At 39.0% G+C, this 27,930-nt stretch overlaps 1 protein-coding gene across 8 annotated transcripts in view; it reads right to left on the reverse strand.

Moving 5' to 3' along the window:
- The window catches only part of EPC1 (enhancer of polycomb 1), a 66,193-nt gene that overhangs the window by 1,704 nt on the left and 36,559 nt on the right, over positions 1 to 27,930 (reverse strand). For 3 of the 8 annotated variants that reach the window (XM_075419671.1, XM_075419672.1, XM_075419666.1), the window contains 14 exons: positions 20,597 to 20,756; positions 18,683 to 18,828; positions 18,391 to 18,597; positions 17,865 to 18,013; positions 16,574 to 16,730; positions 15,027 to 15,200; positions 14,831 to 14,920; positions 14,599 to 14,747; positions 13,019 to 13,371; positions 7,552 to 7,635; positions 1,103 to 1,221; positions 935 to 1,021; positions 154 to 295; positions 1 to 25 (listed from right to left, as the gene is read on the reverse strand). The exon at positions 1 to 25 is cut by the window's left edge and continues 342 nt beyond it. In XM_075419671.1, coding sequence (XP_075275786.1) covers positions 1 to 25; positions 154 to 295; positions 935 to 1,021; positions 1,103 to 1,221; positions 7,552 to 7,635; positions 13,019 to 13,371; positions 14,599 to 14,747; positions 14,831 to 14,920; positions 15,027 to 15,200; positions 16,574 to 16,730; positions 17,865 to 18,013; positions 18,391 to 18,597; positions 18,683 to 18,828; positions 20,597 to 20,696 — 1,982 coding nt within the window. In that variant the 5' untranslated portion in view covers positions 20,697 to 20,756. Of the gene's footprint in view, positions 26 to 153; positions 296 to 934; positions 1,054 to 1,102; positions 1,222 to 7,551; positions 7,636 to 13,018; positions 13,372 to 14,598; positions 14,748 to 14,830; positions 14,921 to 15,026; positions 15,201 to 16,573; positions 16,731 to 17,864; positions 18,014 to 18,390; positions 18,598 to 18,682; positions 18,829 to 20,596; positions 20,757 to 27,930 lie in introns of those variants that run through there. The other 5 variants (XM_075419668.1, XM_075419669.1, XM_075419670.1 and 2 more) reach the window with 5 other exon arrangements.

Consider the following 27,930-nt stretch of genomic DNA (forward strand, 5'->3'; position numbering starts at 1 on the left):
CTGAGGTGTAAGCCCTTGTACACTCCTGCAAAAGAAAAAAAAACAACAACAAAACAAACAAACAGTAAGCTCATTTTTCAGAAAATACTCAGAGAGACATACCTCCACCATAAAAATCAAGATGCAATCAAATTCCATCAAACGGCTGCATACCTGAGGCTTGAAGAATGCCATTCACCCCAATTCCAAGCACCACATCATCCTTCATTTTGAATCCCATCAGTTGTTCTGATGTAACCAAAGCTGAAGCAGCAAATTGAGCACTAACAGAATCCAGTGTCTTGGAAACAAAACCCTAAAAAGAACAACGGTGGCATATATATGTGATCGAGGCTTCCAAAAGTCAGTACTCTCCACATTTTAAAAGCTACACACAAACTAGTAATACAAAAATCAATACATGTAAATCAGAACTGTGGCCCACTCATTTTCTAGACCAAATTCTCAGCATTTGGTACAACCAGTTAAAATTTGAACCGTGATTTTTTTTCCATGCACTTTTTGCTCCATTATAACAATGGAGAAGAAAAATCCCCACAACTATTTAAAAATGCAAAGAAACTTATTTCCAAAGTTGTATGGAACAACATTGTTTCACAGGTCAGCTTGTTTTCATGAAATTCCAAACCCAGTTCAGAGACTCAGAAGTTCAGATTGCTAACAACCTCTGAACCCGTTTATCTGTCTGTCACCACAGTAATCAGCACACACCTATGAATATTACACTTCCACAGCTGTATGGAGGACATATTTAGGAGTTAGCTTTAGTTATTAACTAAAAATCCTGCTCTAAAAATGCCCCACTATCAAGAGGATAATGACATGGCTGGAGATTTCTACAATTCATATTTCTAAGGCTTTGAAAATTTCATTAATTGACTGACCCATCTTTTTTGTGTTAAGAGGGAGCAGAGGCAATGCCTGCCACACTCACCTGCAGTGTCCCTTCTAAACACTTTACAGAATGGCTATGATGTAGATTCAGGCGAAAGCCACTTTCCTGTTGGTTAGTTTCAAGGTTCTATGGCAACAGTTGACAATTAGAGATGAACCCTGGTGGGAAACAATGAGGGATAAATCATAGCACAGACAAATCCCTCACCTGTGACGTGCTGGCAGAGGAATTACTATTTGCTTGCTGTTGATGAATTTGTGCAAGCTGCTGTTTCTGCATTAGTGCCAGTTGCTGTTGATGCTGCTGGTATTGTTCGGCTGTAAATGCTGAACAAAATATAAAATGAGAAAATACTATATCAAAATACATAGGTGTTGTGTATATAAACACATCTATTTTATAATCCTAAAAAAAATATATAGTAATACACCACAGCAAGTTCCTAAGAGCCTTAATGCACCTTTATGGCAAAAAGGCTATCATCCTCCTAGAAATTTTTGTTCAAATTAAGCCTTCCCTTTTTAAGTTGTTTTTTGGTATAGAGGGTTTAACTGCTCTGCTGCATTTAGCTCAAGATACCAATCAAAATCACCAAAAACACTCTAATAACTGATTACAAAGAAATTACAGGTAGAAATGGCATCGCTGTTTTCACTTTGTGAAACTACAATATCTCATTACTAGTAAAGTAGGTTTCTATGCAAAACTTGGGCACTGCATTCTTTCAGCCCTCACAGATAGCATTTTGAATGTAGCAAGTACCTACAATTAAGATTTAAGTTGAAGTTTAGTTGAAAACATTAAATTGGGCATGCTTACAACTGTGCAGGCTATCCCAGTACAGTACTTTTGTTGTTTTTAATCACATGTACAAGCAACTCCATCAAGACAGACTCTGATAGAACTACATCCTTCTCTAAAATCTTTGAAAGGTGACTCAGTAGTCAGTGCATCACAAGTCAACTAGAATTTTATGCAGCTAGCCCACAAGTCTAAAATCAATAAAGAACAGTGATATTTGTACAGATTAACAAGGGAATGCCCAATGGTGCAGAGGTGGGGAGTCATTAGTTCATTTATTAACTTTGTGAAATGTTAGGATTTCTGGTTTTTTAAATTGCATTTCCAAAATGAAAGGAACTCAGTTTTCAATTTAAAACTGATTCAAGCCTGGAATGTGAATCCTGTTGCAAATTCAGCCTAGGATACGCCTTTCAGATCCTTCCTTCAATTTTATCTTCGGATTGTACAGATGATCCGAAATAAATGCTCTAAACTGCATTCACATTTCTAGAATGCAGTGGAAGCTGCACTTTTGGGGAAGTTCACTACCGTTTAGCAACAAATCAACACCACACTTGAATCCTGTTCACAAATAGCAATTTTAAAAATTTTTTTGTGAATCTACTCCTTCAGGCTTGCTTGCTTGAAGAAAACCTGTTTCTATCAAAACTATAATCACCTCCTGATTCTGGATACAACAGGATTCCGAAGAGCAATTGTACCTTATGTATAAACTTGTATAACAAGTCAATACAAATGGCCAACCAAAATAAGGATTAATATTTGGAAACAAACAGAGCAAACACTGCTGAGCATGCATTTTTCCAGTGTATTTGTGATTGGGGATGGGGGGCGTAAATTATTGTTCCAAATCCTTTTATTATGTACTGGAAATAGCACTAAATTATTACCAGCACTTTGCTATCTGAGCACTTGAAGCTATAAATTTTTATTCAGCTGTTACATTCAAGTTACTATTTTTTAAGTAACATTCTGCAGCAAGCAGGAATGTAGCACTTGTTTATATTGCCGTGACAAATCACTTCCCAATTCTCTCCCAGCTAAATCTCACTTCGGTGTTTTGAAGTTATTTCTAGTAACACCATTCATAAATGCCCTTACTTTAAAAAAAAAAACAAAAACCAAACAAAAAAAAAAACCCCACAGACTAGAATTCACAGACTAAATATTCAGGAGTTGGCTGTTTAAAATTTAATTCTACTTTACATAAACTAGAAGCCCTTTACATTTTTTTAAACTGTCACCAAACACAGAAGTTAGAGCACAAAAGCTTTAGCACACGAAGATTAGCATGTATAAAGCTGAGTAGCAGAGAGAAAAATGGATGTCCTGTGCCAGTACTGACAAGGTGTTTCACTTATACTGACCAGTTAGTAGTGACTTATTACTGTTTTTTAAAAATCGTGAAATTTAGAAGCAGTATCGTTTAGCCAACTTAGTGCCAATGATATTGAAGGTTCCATGTACTAGTAAGGTTTTTTCATTCTACAGTATGACACTGTAAATATACTGCTTAGGAACAGGCTGCGTAAGTGATGTAAATAAAGATGACTTGCAGACTGACAAAGAGGTAAAGGGGCAAACAAAGGATATGTTATACTGCCATCTTTGGCTGAATTAAGATTTCCACCATCATAACCATCTCCCTTTTGTCGACCAGAGTAAGCAAAATTTATTGATAGTTAGTTTCAGACTTCAAGCCTTAAATGTATTTTAGATTTTACCTCTGGAGTTGCAGCAAGAACAGTCACCTATGTTGGTTTTACCAACTCCAAAATATTGTTTTCTTTTCGAAAAACAGTAAATAAACTTTGCTGAGACAAGCTGTGTTTGTTTAGGACAGCCATTATTTAAGATAGCCTTAAGTGCTCCCCCTTCTTTCTGGAAGCAAAATTTAGAAGAACTACATTTTTCTAATTGTGCATCAGTGTATTTCTTTTTAAGTCCTCTGTGAACCTCGAAGCTCAAAGTTTCCACCACTATGAAAACAGTCATAGGGCTGTCAAAGTAAACAAGTGACAGAACCACCCCACTATGGCCACCACCCTCATCTATATTCGAACTGCTTCTCTTACTTCTGCTCAAACATCCAAACACACTTACAAACACCACCTTGAAAATGCAGTGGAAATGGCTATTTATCTGTCATATCTGAGAATACCCTGAAGAAAACTTATTTCAAGTTTTTCAATTTAGGTTAAAACATTCCGCAACATTTTTGCTGCTTCCCTTATTAAAGGTAAAAGCCTACCACACATTTCAAAATACTATTTACAACACTATCAGAGATTCTGAACTGATCAATTGCATTCAGTTTAGAAACACAAGACTGCCCATAAAGGACCGCTGAAAGCTACAGCCTCCTAAACTAATCTGACTGATACTCCTTTTTCATTCCACAGCATAGCCAGATATGCTCATGGACCAGAAGAGGTTACAGATTGTTATTATACATAAGCTAGCTCTTCTCTCTCCATGCGAAAGAAGCACTACATTGAAGGTTTTATTGAAAACATTACTACTACTGAGAACTATCCAAACCAAAATTAATCATTAATTCTTTTGAAGACCTGCAAACTAGGACAGCACACTTTATTCCTCATCTGTTAAAAGCCACCATGTATTTTGCTCACTGTCACTACGTTTCTTCCCCTCCTGCTCCCAGAGTACAGTCTATATTACACTTCCAATTAAAAAAAATAAGCCTATAGATCGTGAGATGTAGGTTGTTTCTGAAAACTATCATTCCATGCACAAAAAATGTCTGTATGTACTTTCCATCAAAGTAGTTCCACAGTTGTAGCTGTGGCACACAACTGACTAGAATCGGGAAGGCTTTCTGGGGCAATCACTTGTATGCTCAGCACAGTGCAGTCACAGGTGTACTGACTGTCTGTGCCTCTATATCTGCAGGCACAGCCCTAAACTTCTCAAAGAGCTAGTCTAAGTTCCACTGTCTTTTTTTAAAAAGCAATTCAAGTAGAATGCCTTGCAGACCATAAATAAGTAGCCGCTATTAATGGGTTAATTACATATGGCTTGCAGAGAGTATTTTTTCCTTGCCTGCAAAGCTAGCATACATGCAATTGCACAGGTGCCAAACTTAGTATCTTGTTAACGTCACTTTCTCTAGAAAAACCGTAACAGTGTCCTCAAGAACTTTCTTTCAGAAATTTTATTACCTATTCTCATCTTTATTCTAAAGAAGAAAAAGAGCACAGCTGAAACTCTTTCATCTGCCTCAGAGAAAAATGGTAAAAGTAGCAAAAATGAATGTAATTTTCTTCTGTGTCATACACTGGTCTTTACCTGCCTGGGAAAAAACAGCAAACAAGAAGCAAGCCCAGACCTTTTCTATACACTTAAATCAGCAACCATGTGTCTAACTCAGAAGAGTATTGCTACACAAAGCTACACAAAGTTACATATTCCTGATACTAGTGGAGACCTTGGAGGCTCTAAAAAAAATTAGTAAAGCAACAGACACCTGAACAACAGCTTCAGGTTAAAAAAAGGGACAAAACCTAACATTCAGTGGTTAAAGATGACACATTAGATTTTTAAACAGATTCTTGCCTCGGCAGCCCTAGACAGAAGCGCAGTGTTTACAGACTCTTCTCAAAAAGCATGCTAGTGACACAGAGGTTCTGGTTCCATGACAAGGTAATGACTATTTAATACTGCAGAATTTACTCAATTAGACAGTGACAAAACATCCAGTTTCATTCTCTACACAGAATCTAGTGAGGGGTGGAGGTGGGAATATCTCAACTACCACTACCGATACACTATAAATAAGAACATTCTCATTTCAGAATACCTCAACTGTTTTTTCATAGCTAACAACTGTACTTTTTCCCAAATGTCTACATACTATCCAAGACACTTTCAGTAATTTACGGGTGTCACCTGACTCCTTAAGTTAACCCAACCCAACTCCTTCCCTAACCTTCAACACTGGGAACCTTTCAGACACAACCCTACCTGGAGTCACCCACATCTCCAGATGGATGGCTGTCAGGAGATGGGTAGCTCCAGTTTTACTGAGAGCCTAGGCTACGTAAACGCTTCTTACTCGTTTGTTCACAGCATACTGTTTTGAATTGGAACAATTAAAACTCAGTACACTTCCGAATTGTTTCTGGTGGAATCCCAAATCAAGTCATAACCTTCCAGTTGAGACAACCTTCAGGATTTTAAGTTAGTACACCGTGTTACGCTGTTATCCTCTTCATGGAAGAGCTTGGGACAATGCACACACCTATTCTGCAACCGTATTAGTGCTATACCTTGGCAGCAAGTAACAGAAATGTTTTCTGGCTTACAGAAAGCAAAAAGGACTCGAAGGTAGAAGAAAAAGCTTCAGGAGTTTGCAGCTATGAATACAAGGAAAGAAACATTGTACGTTACTGAGACTGACTGACAGGATAAATGACTGCTTAGTATCTCCTTAGCGACAGCCACAACTCTTGTGCAGTAATTCAGTTTTTTAACACCACACTACATTATGAATGTTTCCCCACAATCATTTACATGACTATAAGCAAGTTGTTTGTAATCTTTGGAATAATTACACAAATTTTTTCCTCAAATTAAGCCACTGAATAGTATCTTTCAACTGGATGATTCTGTTTACAGATCTACCAAGTTCTGTGGGATGCTGATACTCTAAAGGCAGTGTTTTCTGGAGCACAGAGTAACAGTGATGCTGTAAGTGGACTTCTTGAAGATCCATAGTTCTCAGAAGTTTTATACTGCAATAGATAATTATTTTTACAGTGCTAACTAGTTTTACCACAGCATTTAACGTGTACTCGCCTTACAAAACTGTAGCTTACATTTAGCTTCTCTGGAAATGCAAGTTCTTCTCAGAAGTGGCCAAAAGCAGTGAGGAGGGGGGCTAGCTCTGCAATCTCTATGAACAGACTGGTCTTTGCATGGCAAGCAGCCACAGCATCCCCTCCTGGATACTGCTGCAAGGTTTACTGGGAGGTGACTCACTAGCGTTACTTTGCTTCCCTGAAGTAAGAAACTACTGACTTACAAAAAACCTGACCACAAGAACCAGTTTCCTAAAAACCAGGGAGCAACTCTCGGAAAGCAGAAAAGGCACATGTAAACTACTGGTCCTTCTACTAGCATTCCTCTTGATTTCCTGAAGATCCTCGCTAGCTTGCCAGAGAAACCGGGTAAACTTTGTGGAGTAAACACAATGACCTATCCAGGCAAGCATATTTGTGTCTAATAAAGCTTAAAAAAATTGTAATACTGAGAGACTCAAGCAGCTCCATTAAACTATTCAGCAAATGCTTCAGTCTTGTTAAACATCTAAATAATCAGATATTTAAATGAGAGTAACTTAAAAAAGCAGTTGCTTCATAACATCAGGTTAAGTATCTGCTCTCATGATCAGAAATGTTCTTCCAGGAGGAAATCTCAAGCATTAAGATTATATTGGGTTCAAAGAACCTCTCCAAAAATCCATTCAGAATACTGGTTTCCCTGATCCTTCCAGCTGAGGTGATGGACATTAAAATGCAGTCTTGATCAGGTAACAGAAGAAAGATCACATAACTACAGCTTCCAGTTGAGAAATCCCATAAACCACAGAACTACTAAAGTGTGTGGAAAGACAATACATCACATTACAATGTTTTCTTAAGAGAAATACACGAGAGCATCACATCCCTGCTGCATAAGAGAACAATTAATGCCAAAGTACATGCAAAGCAAACATCAATCACAATACTAAGTAAACCGGAACACCACATTTTTTATGACTATCTTACAAGAGATGTTATCTGGCTTACATTGCCTGGTTAAAGATTTTCTACTGTACAACAAGTTCTCACCAGTGAATTCGGAAGATTGGAGAGACTTAGAGCCATCAGTGTGATTTAGTATTTGATGCACCAGGCCCAAAGATGTTTCACTTTCTGAAAAGAAGTTCAAGATTGATTTTACTTAAACATGGCATTATTAGACACTATAAGAACATGAATCATTATGCCCTTGATTATTACTACAACAGCCTTGTATTTCAGCCCAACAGAACTTCAGTGTGAAATTCCTAACATCAGAACTCTAGACTTCAAAATTATATACTAGATACAAGATCTGTATGTGCACTCCCTACTTGGTAGTGGAAGAAAAACAGACAGAAAATAATTAATGAGGACTTTTAAATGAAAGCTACAAACGCTTGCTACACATTTACATTTGTCTGTCCATCGTTTTTGAGTTTCCACCACAATGTCACAGGCCAGCTGGGGTACACACAGTTTACTCTGCAGTTATAAATGTGATCATCCTTGCACAGGATGCAGACAAAGCGTAACAGTACACACAAGCCCAAAGATCCAGTACTTTGAAGCAAAATATTACTCCAACGGGGTTGAAGGCAAGTGAGAAAATCTAGTGTAACTACAAAGTCTCCAGAAGTGCTCTGATGTTTCAGTAACTGTTGACTCTTCCCCATCCCCAGTCACATTTCCCAGACTAAAGAGGCTTTTCCTTTTAGGATTTCCTCTTTTCAACTCAGCCTAGGGTGGACTATAAACACCTGCTGCTCCCAAGGCCATTACTTCTTCAACTGGGATCTCAACATCTCAGCCATAGATGTGCCAAGACTGTTAAGTTCCAATCATAACTGAAAAAGGCCATTACAAATGCCAGTATTTTTCATTACTAAGTTTATCCTACAATGTGAAAATAAACATTTGGAAAAGGGAAAGCAGTAAAACAGACAGCAGTGTTGAGACTATTACAGACATAAAAGTTAAATAAAAAGATCTAAACACAGCCCGTGATGGCATGAAAACATTGAAAAGGTAGGACAGGTCCTTCTACTCTGGTGTGAGAAACTGCCACAAGGACTGAGGAGCTTCCTCCTGCCTCTTTCCAGGAAAGGGATGTCTGAAGATGGGTGTCAGGCATCCTTAATGAGAACATGAAAAAACAGCGTAGATCCATCAACCAACATTATAAATTTGGAGATGGAAATGCTAAACACACACCTGGGAAATGGAAGCATAGGTCCTCATCCTGCTAGACCCCTAAGTGCGCAAACTTGCTTTTAAAAAGTAGATTAAGAGATGCAAAAAAAACATCCAAGTTTAGCGAGAAATATGTTACTTCCACAGAATTCCCACAAGAAAAGTTACGGAATAGCAAAGCACAATTTGGAGCACATAATCCAAATCTCTGGTTTACAAGAAAATGCAAGGTAAGCTACTCCTGATTTTTTAACTATATTCTGGATGCCCGCAGTTTTTCATATACAGTAAGGTCTACAACCCCTAACATCTTAACTCTTAAAGAATTTTCAGCAAGGCTTCTGCTAGAATACTTCAGCTTCTTCGCAAAGAGTTCCAAATTTAGTGAGTAGAGTCTAGTTAACTGCTAGCCTCTTCAGTGTTGACAGTTTGCAGCCTTTCTTTTCAAAGTGACCCAGCTTCTGGATGAAGGAGGCAGAAAAGAACAGCACACAAGAAACTTGGCTGGTCTTACTGTGGAGCCTGGGAATCAGCACTCCTATCTTTCACGAGCAACCGATATCTCTGGTCTGCCTCCTAAACACCAGGCTGCAACTGAATTATACGTGTTGTGCAGTTTTAAATGTCCCAGACCTTTGATTACTAGATGCAAGCATCTAAAAATACGAATGTAACATAGTTTGTCTGTTACGAATGTAACATAATTAACAGCAAATGTCTTGTGCAGAAAGCACAATCTCTCTATAATGTGATGCAGTTCAAAGACTACCAATTGCCTGGAAGAACTAGATCAATCAAACAAGGAAGACTAAATTCCTGGGACACAAATACTTCAGATGAATATTCATTCCTACTGTACACTCCAGACTTAAGAGACAAGTTCCATGTCTGAGGACTATGATTCAGAAACTTGGTGAGATTGATTGTCAGCAATACAGGCTCCCTTTACAAAGTCATTTTGTTCAGAGTGAATAGCTTCCCCACTGAACAAGTTATTCCTCCACAAGAATCATCCTCTTACACTCCTGCCTGTTTTTTCGTGGTGTTCAGTATAACATATGCCTGAAGATCCCTGAATCAGCTCTTTTTACAAGAGGGCAAGCAATGCTTTTTTGCAATCCTTCAGTAAGGTGAAAAGGAATCTTCAAAGTGATGCTACTTTTGTTGGCCACTTGATCTTGCTGCTAAAGTCTATTCTTCAGCACATGACAAGTCCAGCACAAGCCCCATTTTCAAGTAACTTGTGAGGGCTTTTTTTTTTTTTTTTTTTTTTAAAAGACATCCCTTCTCAGTTTACACACAAAATCTCAATGCAACAACTTCATTTTCCACAGATGTTCTGTGCTAAGCACTCTGAAAACCAAGTCTAACCTGCGTTTCTTCAGGGTCAAAGGCACTTCAAAATGTTTGTAAAATACCTGGCTCTTTGGGAAACCTCTCTCCAGTCTTCAGGATGAGAAACAATGCTTCCTACAGCCAGAGAATAGTATGCCACAGCACAGCTTTTATAACACATCCTCTGATTACCAGAAGACCTGAGATACCATCTCAACTCCACACCTGCGCTAGCCATGTAGAACAGACTTGAAAAGCAAGGTTTTCCACAGCAATTTTTCCATGTCAGCAGCATGTTGTCTGGATCGTTCAAGGTGGAGAAAGCTCAAGACTTTTCTGAACTTCGTTAATATGGAAACAGACAAAACTTATCATGTGATGGTGCACAACACACACAGCAACATGACCACCTCGGCTGGCCACTACAGAATCTCAGGATGAGCTTCATCTTAAAGGTAAGCAATATGGTTTGACCACAACTCACAGCAGCAGTGAAAGGATAAAGGGATTTTTAAACACAGAGATGAGTTAATAAGTATTTTCTGGTAAAAAGACCTACTGCCACTTCAAAAACCTATAATGCAAAGAGAACCAAACCTAAAAAAATCCACACCCACAAACTCCCAGCTTTAAAGACAGCTAAGAAAAAGGAACAGGGACACTCTACAGGGCTGCACATCTGCAGTAGTGACTATTAGAAAAACTTTAGTATATATGTTAGATACCTGATGTTGTTTACAGTATTTGCTACAGGAAGTAAGAAGACGTAACTCAGCAGCTGCAGCCCCAACTGACAATCAACTTTGAAGAAGTCAAACTCATATGTATGTGACATACACTATCTACACAGGTTGCAAGTATGTTTTTGTATCTTAAAAGAATCCTTTAAGAAACTGAAAAAGGAACACCAGAAAACAGAATGGCACCAGAACGATCAAGACCGTATGCTCCTTTTCAAACACCTACACCTGAACAGATGATCATCATTACACCACATATACACAAACTCATATGTACTTCCAATGCTACAAGAAACTTGACTAAGATAATAAGTAATTATACGGGTACAATCTACCTGGTATGCTAAGTGACTATCCAAAGACTGTGGTAACTAATATCAAGAATATTTATGAATTCAGACATAGTTATATTTTTTATTGAGTATACCATTCCTGTATCAAACTAATAAAAATATGAATCTAAACTCCACAAGATTTAAATTTGGAAAAGCTCGGAATACTAATTTTAATATTTTACACAGATGATAAGCCATCTGCATAGAATCCCAAGCACAAATGAACGCAATATGCTGGGTACTTTTACAGATGTATTACTTTCCCACAGGCTTCAAAATACCACCACACGTCAAAACCTTGTACAGAACTCATCACCATAAATAACAATTGTATTTAATTCCTATCTGATGTAGATAATTATCTTAATCATCTATTTAAGGAAAAGATTCTATGGGGGTGGGTGTGTGTTTATTTATACACACACACAAAGACATATGCTTTAAACTCCATCAGTCAATTTTTCAAGTCTACATGATTTTTCAGATGTAATGTATGGGCTACTACAACCTTACAGTCTTCATAATCTATTCACCGCACATTAGTTTTATTTTCACACTAGTAACCTGACTACAAGTTCATGATAGTTCAGAATGCCCACTAGACAAAGCATGTCCTCATTCAGTTCTGGACTTCGTTTACTGATTTGAGGGGCAGAATTTAAGCACCAAAAGCTGTACTTCAATCACAAACCAGAAGAGCCATCAGTTTTAGCCCTAATACATTTCCAGCAAGAAGAGTCGTAAGAGAGAAAAGAATGAGGGATGTGGGCAAGGACCTGATCTAGGACAGCATGGAGAGGAAGCATGAAATAAAGCAGCAGAACAAAGCTGCCCACTAACTCTAAAAATGCAAGGAGGAAGAATTTTCAGGGAAGAAAAAAAAAACAAAACAAAAAAACCCAACACACACACACCCCCCAAAAAAAACCCAACAGGTGGTACAGTGAAGAAAGGTATAAAATACATTGGAAAACAGCAGGACTGAAGTCATCTGATACTAGGGCAATGTTCTTCATTTGAGCAAATCTCCAAAACATGCCACAATTTGGGGAGTTTATTAGGTATATGTATCTCCCCCACCCCACTCCTACATTACCCAGGTTTTCCAATTTATTTCCAAAGCCATAATTCAAAATGGCAAGGAGAACATTATTCTAGAGACTCCTTACAAAACGGTGGTGAACTTTTATTTAAGTTACATTCTAACTACATAAATACTAGTCTTCCAGTATGAAGAACTCTATATAGAGAGTGATGCTATCCAATAGTGTTCCAATTAAAATCAATTAACATCACATCAAGTTTTCTTGGAGTCAGGTCCTCAATTCTGTACTTCAGGTTCTGCAAGATGTTATCTGCCACTTGCTAACAAGATGTACAGGTGATTAGTCTGAGAGTTTTGCCAAGCATGAGCAGATCCATCAGTGGAGGTGGGCTGGGTATTTTTTCGATGGGAAACGGCATTTAATTTCATGCAAGTTCAAGTAAGAATTCATAACATGCTGAAATTCTAAATACATACATTTTAACTAAACATTTCCCACCACACCTTGTCCTATAAAAAATTTAGAATGTAATATTTATGTCAACATTTCCATCAACATCTTTTTGTTTTTAAAAATCCAGATCTTCAGAGTCAACTTAAACCCTACACAATACTGGTTTGTAAACCCTTGTACTTCTAAAACCATAATTATATACCAAGGTAGCATCTGCACCAATTTGAGATGCAGTACACTACCACTAGTAATAAATACAAGTAAATAAACTATATAGCAAATAGAGATAAAAGCAAAGATGTGCTGTTACCATCAAAACAGAACATGATATAAAGTTTGGATGACCTAATGATAGTCTGAGTTTTCTGAGCCAAGTTCAAAATTTCTAGAAACAAATTTGTCAAAATAAACATACCAACATGTGCTGAACCACTGCTACTTTTACTTTGTATAGAGGTACTGCATGTCTGGGTCCCGGGTTGTGCTGTGCCTGTTCGATTTGTACCCCTGTATAATTTCCTACAGGAGAGTTCATCATTGTCACTGTCATGTAGGGATGGTGTCCGAGGCCTAAAATGCCGCCATCTACATGATTTGATATTGACTAGTATCTGACTGAGGTCTTTCGAGAAAGATTTGTCCGAGGTATTTGTTTCTGAGGTATTGGCAAATTGACTGATTGAAGAGTGTTGCGATGAGGAAAACATTTCCAAATCCAGCTGATGAAATGTATTATCGTAGTCCGAATGCGCTCTGTCTAGTAACACCCTAAAAACATGAAAACAATGCAGAATTATACAGTGGCAAGAAAATACCAAGTCACCATCTTGCCACGTGTGCTTGGGGACGACAAAGGGACAGAAGAAACTACACACAACTGTTCTAGAACAAGCCCAGTCCCTGTCTCCCTCCCAGCACAATGCATGACTATATGTTATTTTACAAGAAGTAGTACGTTTAGGTTTCTCTTCACATGTGTATTATAGCTTTTACTGTCTGAACTGCTGATGTATAAGACGCTGCATAAGTTGGTTTTTTTTTAAATCATCAGAGGCTGGAAGACAGAGTTCCACAATGCAAACAAAAAAAAGGTCAATAAAAAAAGAATTGCTTAAGTAACTAAAAAGCAATTCAAATGCCCTCCTAAAGTAATTTCAGTTCAAAAGCCTTACTGCTATACATACTGAATATACCTACAACCATCCTAATGCAGTGGGGATGCCACACATTAACTTCCAAATCCCCTTGCAAAATCCCAGTAAGAGCCATCAGCTCCCACATTCTGATTTTGCTGATATGCCAACCTGACTTGCTAACATGTGAAGAGGTGCTAAGCATTAATCTGAAAGCCAAATCGCGTTCTTACATTTTTTTAAATTAAAATACCAATGTACCATTTTCTTAAAAACATCATACAATATGAAAGAAATAGCACTTATACACTGAACAATTTATAAATTGTTTTTGATACAGATGCTTAGAAGCAAAGTGCCTGAAGTCCTTAATTCTTTTAATATTTTTGACATTTGAAATTTAACAGTTAGTCACTTGTTAAGTATTCCTCCCAAAATTCTCCTCTATAACTGGAAAAATCACAAAATATGGTCCAAACTCAGAAATGCATTTTCTGAAAAATGTGACTTTAGCTATTTTTAAACACTATTATATTGGAAGAAAACTATGCAAATTATTCAAATATAAACCACCAATCACAGCTGAAAACATACATGTATTTTCACCTCAGAACTTGGGAGTGCCAGCAATAAAAAACACTAGAAACATTTATGAGAACAGTATTAAAGCAGCTTCCACTACTGCAAAATAAAAATGGAGACATTAACCAGATAAGGAAACTTGTATAGCATGGAAGTATTTAAAAAGTCAATCTCACCAATGCCTCCATTTTTTTTTTTTCACTTTGCTCTTTATGTCTTACTGATTTTATTTTTTTTTTCATTTTATTTTTAAAGCCAGCAACAATTATGCAGCACTTACCTTCCACCACGGCCGACCCGTCTTCGTGCAAACCCAATACACCTCTGGGGTACAGTGAGAGTGGTTAAGCAGTATCTGTAACGCACATCTCCTAATCTTCCCTCTTTAGGGCTACTCCATGGCCAGTTGCCAGGTTGGTCTAAATGAGGCTTAAAATAATTTTAAACAATTAAACGAGATGTTTTCCACCAATGATGCTCTGTCTCACAATACATAAGGAAATTCTACTTACAGCATAGTACTGACAGCCTGCTTTCCTACGGAAGGCAAAAGGACCATCGGGATCATTTTCTTCCTCAGCCTCCGAAGAACCAGACAAAACCTTTAAGAGAGGGGATGGGGGGATGCACGAAGAGGTATATTAGTAAATTCCTGAGTTTTACTTCTATTCTTTCCCCAAGAGCAGTACAGAACTCTAGAGGTCCTACCTGGGAGAGAGGTTCTTCATCTGAGCTAGGAAAATCATACTGATTCAAATCTTTAGCATTAAAGACTGGCAGTGCAGCAGGACTTGTCTGTTGAGCAGCAGCAGCAGACGAAGGTAAGACTTTTGGCTTCTTCTCATACTTCCTTTTGGGTCTAATAACATCAGGTTTGTCTTGCTGCACGAAAACAAAAGCAGCATGAAGTCACACACACAAGCAAATCAGTTTAAAACAGGAGTTTCAGAAAACTCCTGTGTAAGCAAGCTAAAACATGAGCTCATCTCTCCACCATCTCAACAGCAAAATGTGCAGTTGTTTCATTGATATCTGTACTTCATGTCCAGTAACTGAAACGTTTAACAGACAAGGTGGAATCAAGTACTGTTTGCTCAATCTGTGCTAGATAAAACGCTAGCGGTTAAGGTAACAGTACTGCTTTGGAGAAGTAGACAAAAATTGACACAATGATCTCCATGAGGCACCTTTTTCATTTTCTAACATTTTAAATTAACAGGCATTCATGCAGCGTTAAAGAATTAATAAGTATCAAATAATGCTTTAAAGGTAAAAATAGCAGTTATACTTCTCAAAGACACCTAGAATCTCAGAAAATCCTCTAAAAATTATACGCATTTCCCCATACTATGCAAAGTCAACTTTAAATGCATTTCCCGTGTTTCCAAAGAACAGATCTCTTTCAAGCTGCGAGGCACCGCATCAACCCAGTGTCACTAATAGTTTAGTACACTCCAGCAATCTCTATTACAATGCTCTGCTATTAACAGAAGCCTTCACTGACCCAAGCCACCTTGTCAGATTCAAAACAGCCTTTGGACAGTCTTTGGTTTATAAACTCTTTGTTCAAAATTCATATTATACCTCAGGATTTCTCCAGTGTTACCTGACCTATTTAATATACTCAGTTGTTGGCACTGTAGCTATGCTTTCTATGACACTAAATTAAAGCCTGCAGGAAAAAAAGTGTTAGTCAGCTGCCTAAATCAAATAAGCTTATTTAATACTTCACTTAAATACAAACCCAAAGATGTACAGCATGCTGGGAATATCAGTGGATCACATCACAGAGAGAAAAAACAAAACAAAACAAAAACCACACAACAAAAAAACCCCAAAACCACCTACAACGCTCCAGATTAAAATAACTACATAACTTAGAGCAAGATATAGGTTTTACCTCACTAGTCCTATCTTTGTCCAATAGCTAGGTAACAAATACAGTTTTGTTCAGGATATCCTAACTTTATGGACAGTATTAGAGAAAAATGTTCACATTCCCCAGAATAAGAATACAACTGCTTCTTTCCTTTTGTCTGCAGCTGGTCCTTACTTCCTTTATTTCTGTCTTGAGGACTATCAATAGTCTGCATGTTATCCTCATAACTCCAACAGCACAAAGCACTTTTTTCCAAGTGCAGTTTTGCTAGTCTATTTCCGGTTTCAAAAAGCCTCCCCCTTTCTCCCATCATAAAATGCTGTACCTCGCATATGTAACAGCATGAACTAGTAACTCGGTTACTGACATTACTCACTTTCACTTTAAATTCTTTCAGTTCCATAGCCTCTTGGTGTTTGAAAGGACTGCTGTTAGTCACAGGAATGATGGGAATAGCATAGGTAGGTTTCATCGGCTGCCGCTGTGCCATGACCTCAGACACGATCTCTCCACTGTAGTCACCCAAATTATACCTGAAATCAGAATTTATTTTTTGAATTTGTTGGAACGTTCACAACATCTGTCAGGTAAAAAACTGTGTGACACAGAGCAACAGAGACCAATACTCGCAAGCTGGGGTACGGAGGCTTCCAGCACAACACCAAAAAGTATTCCAGAAAAAGGGGGCTAATAACATGGAAACTTCATTGTGATGACCAATGCTGACAAATAAATAAAAAGGGTAACTACACTATAAAGCCTGTAAAACATCTCCAAAAGACAATACTGTAAAGGAAAGAAGAAGAAACTAGAAGGAAAGAACAGAAGACGGTTTTCCCCCCATCACTTGGGCACAAGTACCATTTAAAAACATACATACAACCACCCAAAATGGTTAGTGCTTGAAAAAATTGCCCCAGTAGAGACATTTAACTTGTCTCCCTAAGAAGCCAGACTAAAAAGTTAGTTTTAGAGCTTTAAAATACTGACTCCAGGCATTTGTTTCCAAACATGGATGCTTAAGATAGAGAAGTCTATTCAGACCCTAAGTACCAACTTTAAGAACAACTCAACATCGCAAACGTGATTCTCAGTTGATTAGTAAAGTGACAGATGACAGAGCAGAGCATTTGGTCTTCAGCACAGCTGACAAACAGGATGTCAAGAGAAGCACTAGTTGGAGACGACTCACAGAACAACATGTTGTACTGTATGAAATGCTTATTTGTTTTCCTCAAGAGGGTATTAGGATCAAAGTTTGCTATAAAACAACAGTAATAATAAAGAAAAGGAAGAATTGTAAAGATTAGAAATGGCCTTAAAATTAGCTGGAATTTCCTACCTATGCATTTAAGTTTAACACAAATTTCGAAATGAATTTACCTGAAACTATGATCTCTCCTTCTGTATAAGATATACATAAACAAATACATGTACATGTGTAATAAACCAGTGTAGCTTAGTGTGACGGGTCACTTTTTCACAACAATCAACTTCCTAGCATTTTATTTGTTCTCCATAGCTGTATGTGAAAATATGCTACCTTGTAAACATGAAAAAGTTTAAACACTTTTTAAAAAAATCTCTCACTGTTTTAAGTATTTGAGGGAATCTGAACACAAGGTAGTTTCCAAAGCTTTCTGCATCAAATTTTCAATAAACGTTACCTCTTTTCCATAATTTCCAGTGTTAAATGCAGCAACTCTCTCTTGCTTTTTTCCCTCCTCTTTATCATCTCCAGGATGGTTACTGCACGACTCAGATCTCGACGCAGCTTAAGCATCTTCTCATAAGATGCTTCATCATTTTTTCGATTCTGTAGATACATAGTGTATATGTTTCCCCACATCATTTAAATAATCTGAATTAATTTCTAAATATTTGTGTACATATAGTAAAAAAAAAAAAAAAAAATCACATGCTAAAAAGCACGTGCACGTTATCAGTGAGCTACAGTTACCAACACCATAAGCAGGTTTAGCAGTAAATTTAGTGAAAAAAATAACAAACTTTCACTCAATAGCTGTCCTAAAGCAGTTCCTTTCATGTCTTTACCCTTGCAATTAAAACACAAGAACACCTCAGCTCTTATTGTTTTGTACTACGTAGCAGAATTGTTTCTTTATATAAGCTACTTGTTGAGATGGGGAGAATGCAGAGAAAGGAAGTAGAGGGAGGTACTGATCTACTCACTTTTCGTGTCTGCATCTTTTCTGTTCTTCTTCGAAAAGCAACGTAAGGGTCATTTGTGCTGGAACCATCTCGCTTCTCTTGTTTCACTGCTGGGATAAGAGAGGGACCTCGACAGTTTTTCCTCTTTTTAATCCAGTACTCATACACTTCTCTGATCAATTCATCATCTTCCTTCAGCAACAGCTTGGCCTCTTGCAGGCTGACTGGCTAAATGTAAAACCCAGCATGTCACTTTTATGCAGCAATGCACAGAGCGCGTATTTCAAATTCTTTACTCAAAGTACCATTGTACCTGCTGACCGCTGCCCTTTTCTAGTCTGTCTATCATCTCCTCAAATTGCAAAGGAGAGATGTCCATTCTTTTCTTCAACTTATTCACAAAGATCTCATCTTCTGAATCCAAGTCATAATCCGGCTGCTCAGCATCCAAACTAAAAGCTAAAGAATACAGTGAAAGTTAAAATTAGTTTTACTAAAGACATGTTTTACTCTAATAGCAGTGCCTGGAGTACACACCAGATTCTTCTGAAGACAAAACCAAAACTATTTGTTTGAATGATGAAGTAATACTACTTTGAAGTTCTATCTAGTTTTTTCTTGAAAAAAATTATACCATTAAAAAAAAAAAATCAAGAATAATAGTTGGTATCTATTTGACTACGCTTTTGTTAATCAACAAAAGCTTACTAGTGGTCAAGTCAGCTAGTGACTTTCGACCTCAATGTTTTCAGTAAGAAATTTTTATATCTGCCAAAGTTTTCAACACTTTCTAGTATTCTGCAGCTCTGTGTACTGTATTATCAATAGTTCAGATGTCAGCCCAAATGCACTTGAAAGGTTACTTCTACAAAAGTATGTGCAGACAGTGACCTTACACACATTCACATCAAGGATGTCTGTGATGTAGACTAGTCAGACTAAACTGGCCCAGCATGACCTACCCTATTTAGCAAGACATCTTCAAATGCAAGTAATGTTTTGCACAACAAATAACTGTTCTGTATTCCACAATATCCTATGAAAATGCAGCATTCTGCATTGAAAATAAGATCTCCCCAGTTCTCATGCTGCATTCAAGTTGGTTTACTTAGTAAGAGAAACTAATTTCTTCCCCAGCGCACATCTGGAAACAGTGTGAAAAGCATCACTTCCTTTTATAAATAAATAGGTAGAATACAATGCAGTTTAAAACCACCATTTCAGCTGTTAAGGAAAAGAATGAAAAACTGTAACCTTAGTATCAGCATGGAAGGCTACTAGTATTAGTCTCTTCATATGCTTAGGAGCAGAGCAACATGATCTAATATTCCTGATCTTGCACCTGATCTAGTGGAAGATGTCCCTGCTCACTGCACAGGGGATGCTGGATTGAATTACCTTTAAAAGCCCCTTTGAACGCAAACTATTCTGTGATTCTGATACTTTCAGCCATCACTGAAGCTTGGACTAATACAGAAGTCTAACATTAACCAAAGTTAACTTGGCACGAGATCTGTTTACATAGCACAGATACTACTTTTTGAATTCCACTAATTATACCACGCAACAGGATTCTGCAACAGATTATGTTTATTATCATGTTTTCAAAAGTTATCTGAAGTAATGTTGTGCTCACATCAAGGGTCACAACCCTTCAGAATAGCTGTCGTCTTGCAAGAACAAAAACAAAACCACAACACATTTGCAAGCCATCAGTGATATAAAAAAATACCTACTTTCAGATGTAGAATAATTTCATTCAGGCATAGGCAAATATTACTACTACTGCCATTTCTGCTTAGCTTCCCAATCCACTCCACTGTCATTTTATCTTGATTAAGCTTCAGCAGACAAGTAGTCTTGTTTCTTAACTATGTATCATATATTCTCCTCTTCAAGTAGATTTGTGTCTGTCCTTGCTAATGAGCCTAAATTTCCCTGCAAGCTGTAACTACTGAGTACACAGAGGGCAGACACAGGCCTTTCAGATTGCTAAATTTAAAGTACTAGCATATAGACATAGACTCAAGAGGGACATCTATCCACTTATTGATCAAGGGCTAAACACACCTCTTCGGTAGGAAGGATGTATTGCTTTACATGTTGGAAAAAAGTAATTCTCAGAAGTCAGTCTTAATGCAAGCTCAACAAACATTTAAGAGCAATCTCTTGAACTACCAGCAAAAGTTCTCTGTGTCGACTTCCATGAATCAGCTACTTTACTTACGCTGTATGTGAATCAGCTGCTTTGGCATTTTAAATTCTCCGGGATATATAGATTCATAGTACGCAATATTACTTTCTGCTTCTGGAACCGGTATAACCATGTTATCCCTCTTCTCTCCATATACTTGTTGTGCTGAGATAGCCCGCTGGAGGTGATGTTCCTATGAACAAAAAAAGATGAAAATCTGAGAACATATTTTCAGAGCTCATACTTTAAAAAAAGTTGAAGTTTGCAAATGCTCTCATTCCAAATCCCTGAGATCAGACCTACGCAATCAGTACTGCACACTTGACTCAAAATGCACTCGATAAACCCAAAGATTTTTCCAGCAGATGGAGCTCTCCCTCTTATACAAACACACAAAACACTTCAGTTCCTAAACTTAGTTGAGTTGCATGTTCTTGGCACACCAAGCTACATAAATCCATCTTTACATATTTATAGAGAGACACTTAAGATTGATTAGACATACAGATTATAACAAGTAGCTGCAGACAGATATTGACTCTGGAATTATCCTGTATTTACTACAGTCATTTACTGCCAGTGATATCACAAAACCAGAAAGGAGGCCTGTCATCATCTCCTATCAAGAAAAGAAGCAACTATTTTTGCCCAGACAGAGAACAATTCCTAGAGACATTCTCATTTATTGCAGTGCTATCCATTATCCTCTTTTTTCCCCTTCTAATCCATCAAATAAAGTTTATCACTAAACGATAAACCACAAGGGTGAAAGTAATTTAACTTTTAGAAATCTGCAACTGGTTTTCAAGCTTAAAAGTAAGTGATATTTATAACTGTTACTTTAACCCAAATAACAGGTTAGTAACATTACAAATTCTAGTAATTTTCTAATGCTACTATTGAAATGCCTTCCATCCTTCCTGTGGTGCTGCCAAGACAGTAAGTAGTATCAGCAGAGTTCATATAGGGTTACCAACACAAACCCACACAGCAAGACCTTGTGCATGTTTATAAACACCTTACTGACTATGCAACACAGTACTTTCCCCCTAGTACCAAAGTCGGTTCCTTAAGTTTTTATGCCGTTTCTTCCTAGGTACTCTGTAAACCAGTGCTTTATCAGTTGTGCCAATACAGTTATCACCGAGATGCTATAAACCAGATTACCGGAATATTCGTAACAGGAATTGCAGTGAAAGGGTGGCAAGGATAATCAAGTTTAATATTGAAGTAACAACATATCATATTCCAATTTCTCTGATCCATCTGATATGGAAATAGGCACTGCTAATTAGTACCAGTAGTCTACACTAATTTCCTAACAGGCTTCAGTAACAAGAATTTAAAGAAATCCTAACAATATTCTTGAAGCAGAAGCACAAACCATAGTTTTCCCTGACTTTCATCCCAATTACAAAAATACTCTGTACTTCAGTGGAGGGTGTTAGTATACCCACATATTATGAAAACAACTGGACAGAAGTTCCTCCACTGAAACAGGTAAACTAATCTGCTATTCCTATCCGTTTCAATTTACCACAAGAGACACTCCACTAAATAAAAGAAAACAAGCAGTCACGGCAACACACCCTTTACACCATCCATGCACCAAGTTCTCACTTATTTGGACAAAAATCAACAACAACAACTTTGCCCCCAGCTTCAACATCTCAGCTGGTGGCTCAGCTCATCTCTCTCCTGATAATACTCAATCAGGTGCGACTGGTAACTCTAGAAGCACTCATTTTTAATAATGAAAGCATGTTAAATATCTACAGTTAACTAACCTACTACAGTTACAGTTTCTATTCTGCAGTCATTCTCTACTGTGATTGCACAGCTGATTACTTTCACCCAAATGCAACACCTCATTCACCTGAAACCACAGCCTTCCATTTAAAAATGCAGTGGTTTCCTCAGTTTGTCAGAGTGATTTTGAATGCCGAATCCTCATCAGACATGCTGGCTGCCATTCATGTTATCTTGATTTAGTATGTAGGTGCTGTAGTCCAAGCCAATCCTGAAAACACCAAAGGCATTTAAACAGACCTCTTCAGACATTTAACAGATATTTTCACTTTCACTATACCACAGTTTCTATCATACTTTTTCTGCTCATTGCGTAACACAGCAGTATCAAAAAGGCTTTTTAAAAAGCCAAGATGCAACTACCCGCTAGGTCCCTTGCTCCACCACAGAAAGAAGTTAGACTGGATTAACCAGGCTTTGTTCTTGAAAAATTCGTATTAGTTGTTCACAAAGAGATTAAGATCTTCCAGGTCAATACTAGGGCCAAATTATTTACATTATCCATATTCCTCCAGGAACTGTTGTTAAGGTAACTTGTTTGTAACCCTCTAGCTCCTACCTTTTCAACAGGCTGTTACTGGGGTTTGGTTTGGAGTTTTTTCTTTGAAGTTTTTTAATGGGTTTTATGTCAGGGGTTTTTTTTGGTTGTTGGTTTTTCTGTTTTGTTTTTTGTTTGGTTTTTTTTTTCTTTTTCTTTTTTTTTTTTTTTTTTTTGAGGCACAGTTGCAGTGCCTTTTCCCCTTCTCCTCTGGAACATCATCTGCCCCTTAGAAGTTCTCAAACAGCTGTGAAATTATTTCAGACTGTTTCTTTAAATTCCTAGCATGAATTTTACGTGGGTTAGTCAAGTTCAAAGGCTGTAATTTGTCATGTTAGAAGGAAACTCATCTAACAGTTAGCTACCACTATAAGGTGCAGTCTTGTGCCCCTTGCTGTCATTCTTCTTACCACTGCCTTACACCAGACTCAACCTACGATGACAACTTAGGCAAACAAATCCACAGAAAGCCATCTCTCTTCTGCTATTTCCTCTGAAAACAATTAGAAACAATTAGTCTTCTGACAAATTAGCTCCCTGAACTGCCAGGACAAGGGGGGAGGGAGTGGGGAAAGGGATGAAGAGAGAAAGAGCCATTCAGAATTCATTCAAAACCTAAAAATCTGCTTGCTCTGCCCCGCCCCAGTTAATTTTCCATCAGGTTAGCTTCCCACACTGGTTCATAATGCGGTCAGGCAATCCCGAAGGGATGCAGCAGCAGCACTCAGCCCAGAGTGTCCGAGGAAAAGAGCAGCTTCATCACTTTTTGCAACACCCAGCCAGTAACATGAGACTATACCTTATTCATCCCACTATATTCCTGCACAGTTAAAATTCCAACACTTAGCAGACTACCCTGCTAGTTGTTTAAAGAAACAAAAGCTTGACAGCCACCCTCCTCCTTTAGAAATTTCCCTCTAATTAGACTGACCATGGGAAAAGCCCACCAAAACAGCAACCCGTATTCTGACTACCCAGAATGTAGCAAGGCATGATGTATTTTTAAAAGAGTATCCACTCTCATCATATCAGTATTGCCATGCATGTACTGGGCCCAGTCTTGTTTAACTTCTTCATCAATGACCTGGATGAAGAGCTGGAATGTACCCTCAGCAAGTTTGCTGATGACACAAAACTGGGAGGAATGGTGGGTACACCGGAAGGCTGTGCTGCCATTCAGCGAGACCTGGACAGGCTGAAGAGCTGGGCAGAGAGGAACCTGATGAGGTTCAGCAAGGGCAAGTGCAGGGTCCTGCACCTGGGGAGGAACAACCCCGTGCACAAGTACAGGCTTGGGGTGGACCTGCTGCAGAGCAGCTCTGTGGAGAGGGACCTGGGTGTCCTGGTAGATGACAAGTTGACCATGAGCCAGCAGTGTGCCCTAGTTGCCAAGAAGGCCAATGGGATCCTGGGGTTCGTTAAGAGAAGTGTGGCCAGCAGGTCGAGGGAGGTTCTCCTCCCCCTCTACTCTGCCCTAGTGAGGCCCCATCTGGAGTACTGCGTCCAGTTCTGGGCTCCCCACTTCAAGAAAGATGAGGAGCTACTGGAGAGAGTCCAGCGGAGGGCTACGAGGATGGTGAGGGGACTGGAGCATCTCTCCTACGAGGAGAGGCTGAGGGAGCTGGGCTTGTTCAGCCTGAAGAAGAGAAGGCTGCGAGGGGACCTTCGAAATGCCTATGAAAACGTTAAGAGTGGGTGTCAGGAGGATGGGGCCAAGCTCTTTTCAGTGGTGCCCAGCGACAGGACAAGGGGCAATGGGCACAAACTGAAGAAGAGGAAGTTCCAGCTGAACATGAGGCAGAACTTCTTCCCTCTGAGGGTGACGGAGCCCTGGAACAGGCTGCCCAGGGAGGTTGTGGAGTCTCCTTCTCTGGAGATATTCAAGACCCTCCTGGACAAGGTCCTGTGCAGCCTGCTCTAGGTGACCCTGCTTCGGCAGGGGGGCTGGATAGGTGACCCACAGAGGTCCCTTCCAACCCCGAACATTCTGTGATTCTGTAAAATATAATCTAAAGCAAGCTGACACCAACAAATGCACTAGGGAAAGCAGGAACACAGCAGAGCAGCTCTCCCTGCAGCCTGAAGGCATCGAACTTCAGTTCTGCTTTGGGTGGCAGCAGGACCTCTCTCAAATGATAATGCAAGGACACAGGTGTAATTCATCAGAACAAGTTTAGTACTTGCATACTTGGTGCTTTTCTAGCACACTACATTAAAAAAGCTGAATTACAGTAATTCGAACACAAAAGAAAGGATACTATAATTACAGTTCAACCTCACTACAAGCGGGCACTCTTGCCTGCAAGGAGAAACAAACAGAAGGGCAGCAACCGAAAACAAGCAGTATTTGCCTTCTTTAACACTTTGGTAATATTTGGGAAGTTTTTGGTAATGTGACTGTTAGTTATAGTTTCCCAAAGAAAACTGGTACTGACAGCGCACTAAGATGTCTTTGACTAAATATTTACCCTGCAGCACACCTTGGAGACTATATTCAAAGCAAGAACCACACCACCAGACATTAGAAGACTAAGTGACATAACCCTGTCATTAACAGTTGAACAAACCAAAGGGACAGAATGCATCGTATCATTTTAGAAAGTCAGCTGGAAAAAGTGTTACTGCAGTAGCAGTAAGTGCATCTTCTTCAGATTAAAAGAAACAATCCACTCTTTTGTAGCTTGACTTCATGTTTCTTCAAGTAATTTCTCCGATTTATTCCAGAGGTCATAAAAGAAATAATCATTTTAGGCACATTTGCTTCTGGAAATGACCAAACCAGCCAACCCTGAAGTCCAGTGCGTAGAGCAAAGCAGAAGTTCTTCAAATTCTCAAAGCCTGCCTTAAGGGAGGTGGCAGTCTCTTTGCTGGAGGAAGCAAAAGATGGGGTGGTGGAGGAAGCCACACACAGCAGATGGAAGGAGTTTTTAAAAAGCCTGGTACTTATAAAAAAGACACAGGAGTGAGTTCAAGTCTCCACACATCATAATCACACCTTTGCCTCTGAAACGCAGAAGCTATAGGAAGGACACTACAATTGATTCTGTCATTACTAGGAACCACGTCAAATCACTGCACACCTACTGGTCTCTGCAGACCTGCGGGTTTACATCAGTATGACTGGGGAGAATCCTCTCACATCCACCTCTTGCCTGACAGTGGTGCTTTCCAAAGTTACCATCTCACAGCGCACACTGTAATGTCTAAGGCAGAAGAACTAAAAAGGATACCAGTTTCAACAGGTAGTTGTCAAGAAACATTAGGTTCATAACAGCTATGCTAAAATAGATCACACTTGAGACAGAATCGGGGACATACAGCAAGTATACAAACTCACAGACCTGTCTTTTTTTATATACAAACAACCTGATTCCAGGCTATGAAGAAAAGATTTTTGGCTGCTAAATTCACAGGGACAATAAAATTCCTACACCTAGGTTATCTCACATCAGCAACGCTTACTGGTGGAAGGATAGTGGAAGACAACACAGAAAGTTGCTAGGGTCCCAGCTGCACACCAAGACTATTCAGACTAACTCTTCCCATAACATATGGTATGGACTGCTGAAGCACTTTCATGACCTACTGCATGCAAATCACTCCCCAACAGGCCCTTTTCCTTGGCTCAGTGAGCCATGGGATACATATCCTCTCTCTCAGCCATACAAGGATCTCAGCAGCCTGCATGACAGGGAAGGTGACCTCTTTCAGAAGAGTGATGGTCAATCCACTCTAAAGGAAATTTGTCCATAGATTCAATCCAATAAATCTGTACACAAAGGAGACAGAAAGGAATAAAACAACCAAACTGGCTCATTCTCTTCACCTTCTCCTCCTGTTACCACATCTTAGTTGTCCTGCAACTTACTAATCGGACACAACTTATATCCAAGATTAGGAAGATCACAGATAGCTATCTCGGAGAATTAGGCAAAAATAATTAATCTATTTTGCTTATGCCACCCCTCACTCAGATTATTCCCTCCCCCTCCCTAGAGCCAGTTCAGGCATCAGAAACTTGTTTCCATGGGACACTTGGGGGGGGAAGGGGGGGGCGGGGGCTAGTGATCTGCCACTGCAATAGAGAGGGCTCACCCAGAGACAGACAAGCTGCAAGCAAAGAAAGGTACAGAACACACCGCCAGAACATAGTAGCCATCTTAGATCAACATAAATTGTTCAGAGATACTCCAGATTTCCTGTGTTTATTCTCATCTTTAGGGCTCTAGTGGCTTCTAGTAGGACTGAAGGCAAAAGCGCTCAGTTATTCCCAGAACAACAGGCTTCACAGTTTATCACAGAAGCACTTATTACACAAACATACCACACACTTTTACTACCTCACCTGCATGTCCAATCACATGTTACTACACACAAAATGGCAAAGACATTGTGACAAGCTCGTTACAGCATCTGTTTCCAAACAACTGCTGGTGAAGAGCTCCAAACCTGACTGAAGTCATACTGATACAGGCAATGTGATTCTGCCTTGCAGATCACAGAAGTCTTCAACAGGTATTCTGGCACAAGATTAGTCCCTGAGTTACACTGATCCTTGACTCTGAGACAGCAAAGCCCAACTCCCAAATACCAGCTTATAGACCTGACCTTTGATAACAGCAAGGCGACAGTCACGTTCATAAGCATACATGCAGCTTCCACCCTCTTGACCTCAAATACACCAATGTGTTAGCAATAGTTTGAATCTGGTCACAACAAGCACACATGATCAAAACAGAAGTGATGAGTCAACAAAGCAGCATTATGTCACTCCTTGCTCTCCCCCCATGATGGGCCCCGAGGAAGACAGCAGATCACTCCCCCCTATTTGGCCCACAGGCAGTTGTAAGCCATCTTTCTACCATGACTACTAGCATATGTGGACACTGGGTAAACACCGTCTCACATCAATTGAAGCTGCCTGATGATTCACCCAAAAAACGTGGCTGTAGATCTTCCCTTCTCAGGCTGCCAAGATCTCCCAACACCCTGAATCACTTTATACAGTAAACTGTTTTCT

The sequence above is a fragment of the Opisthocomus hoazin genome, chromosome 4, assembly GCF_030867145.1.
Source record: "Opisthocomus hoazin isolate bOpiHoa1 chromosome 4, bOpiHoa1.hap1, whole genome shotgun sequence".
Taxonomy (NCBI): Eukaryota; Metazoa; Chordata; class Aves; order Opisthocomiformes; family Opisthocomidae; genus Opisthocomus; species Opisthocomus hoazin.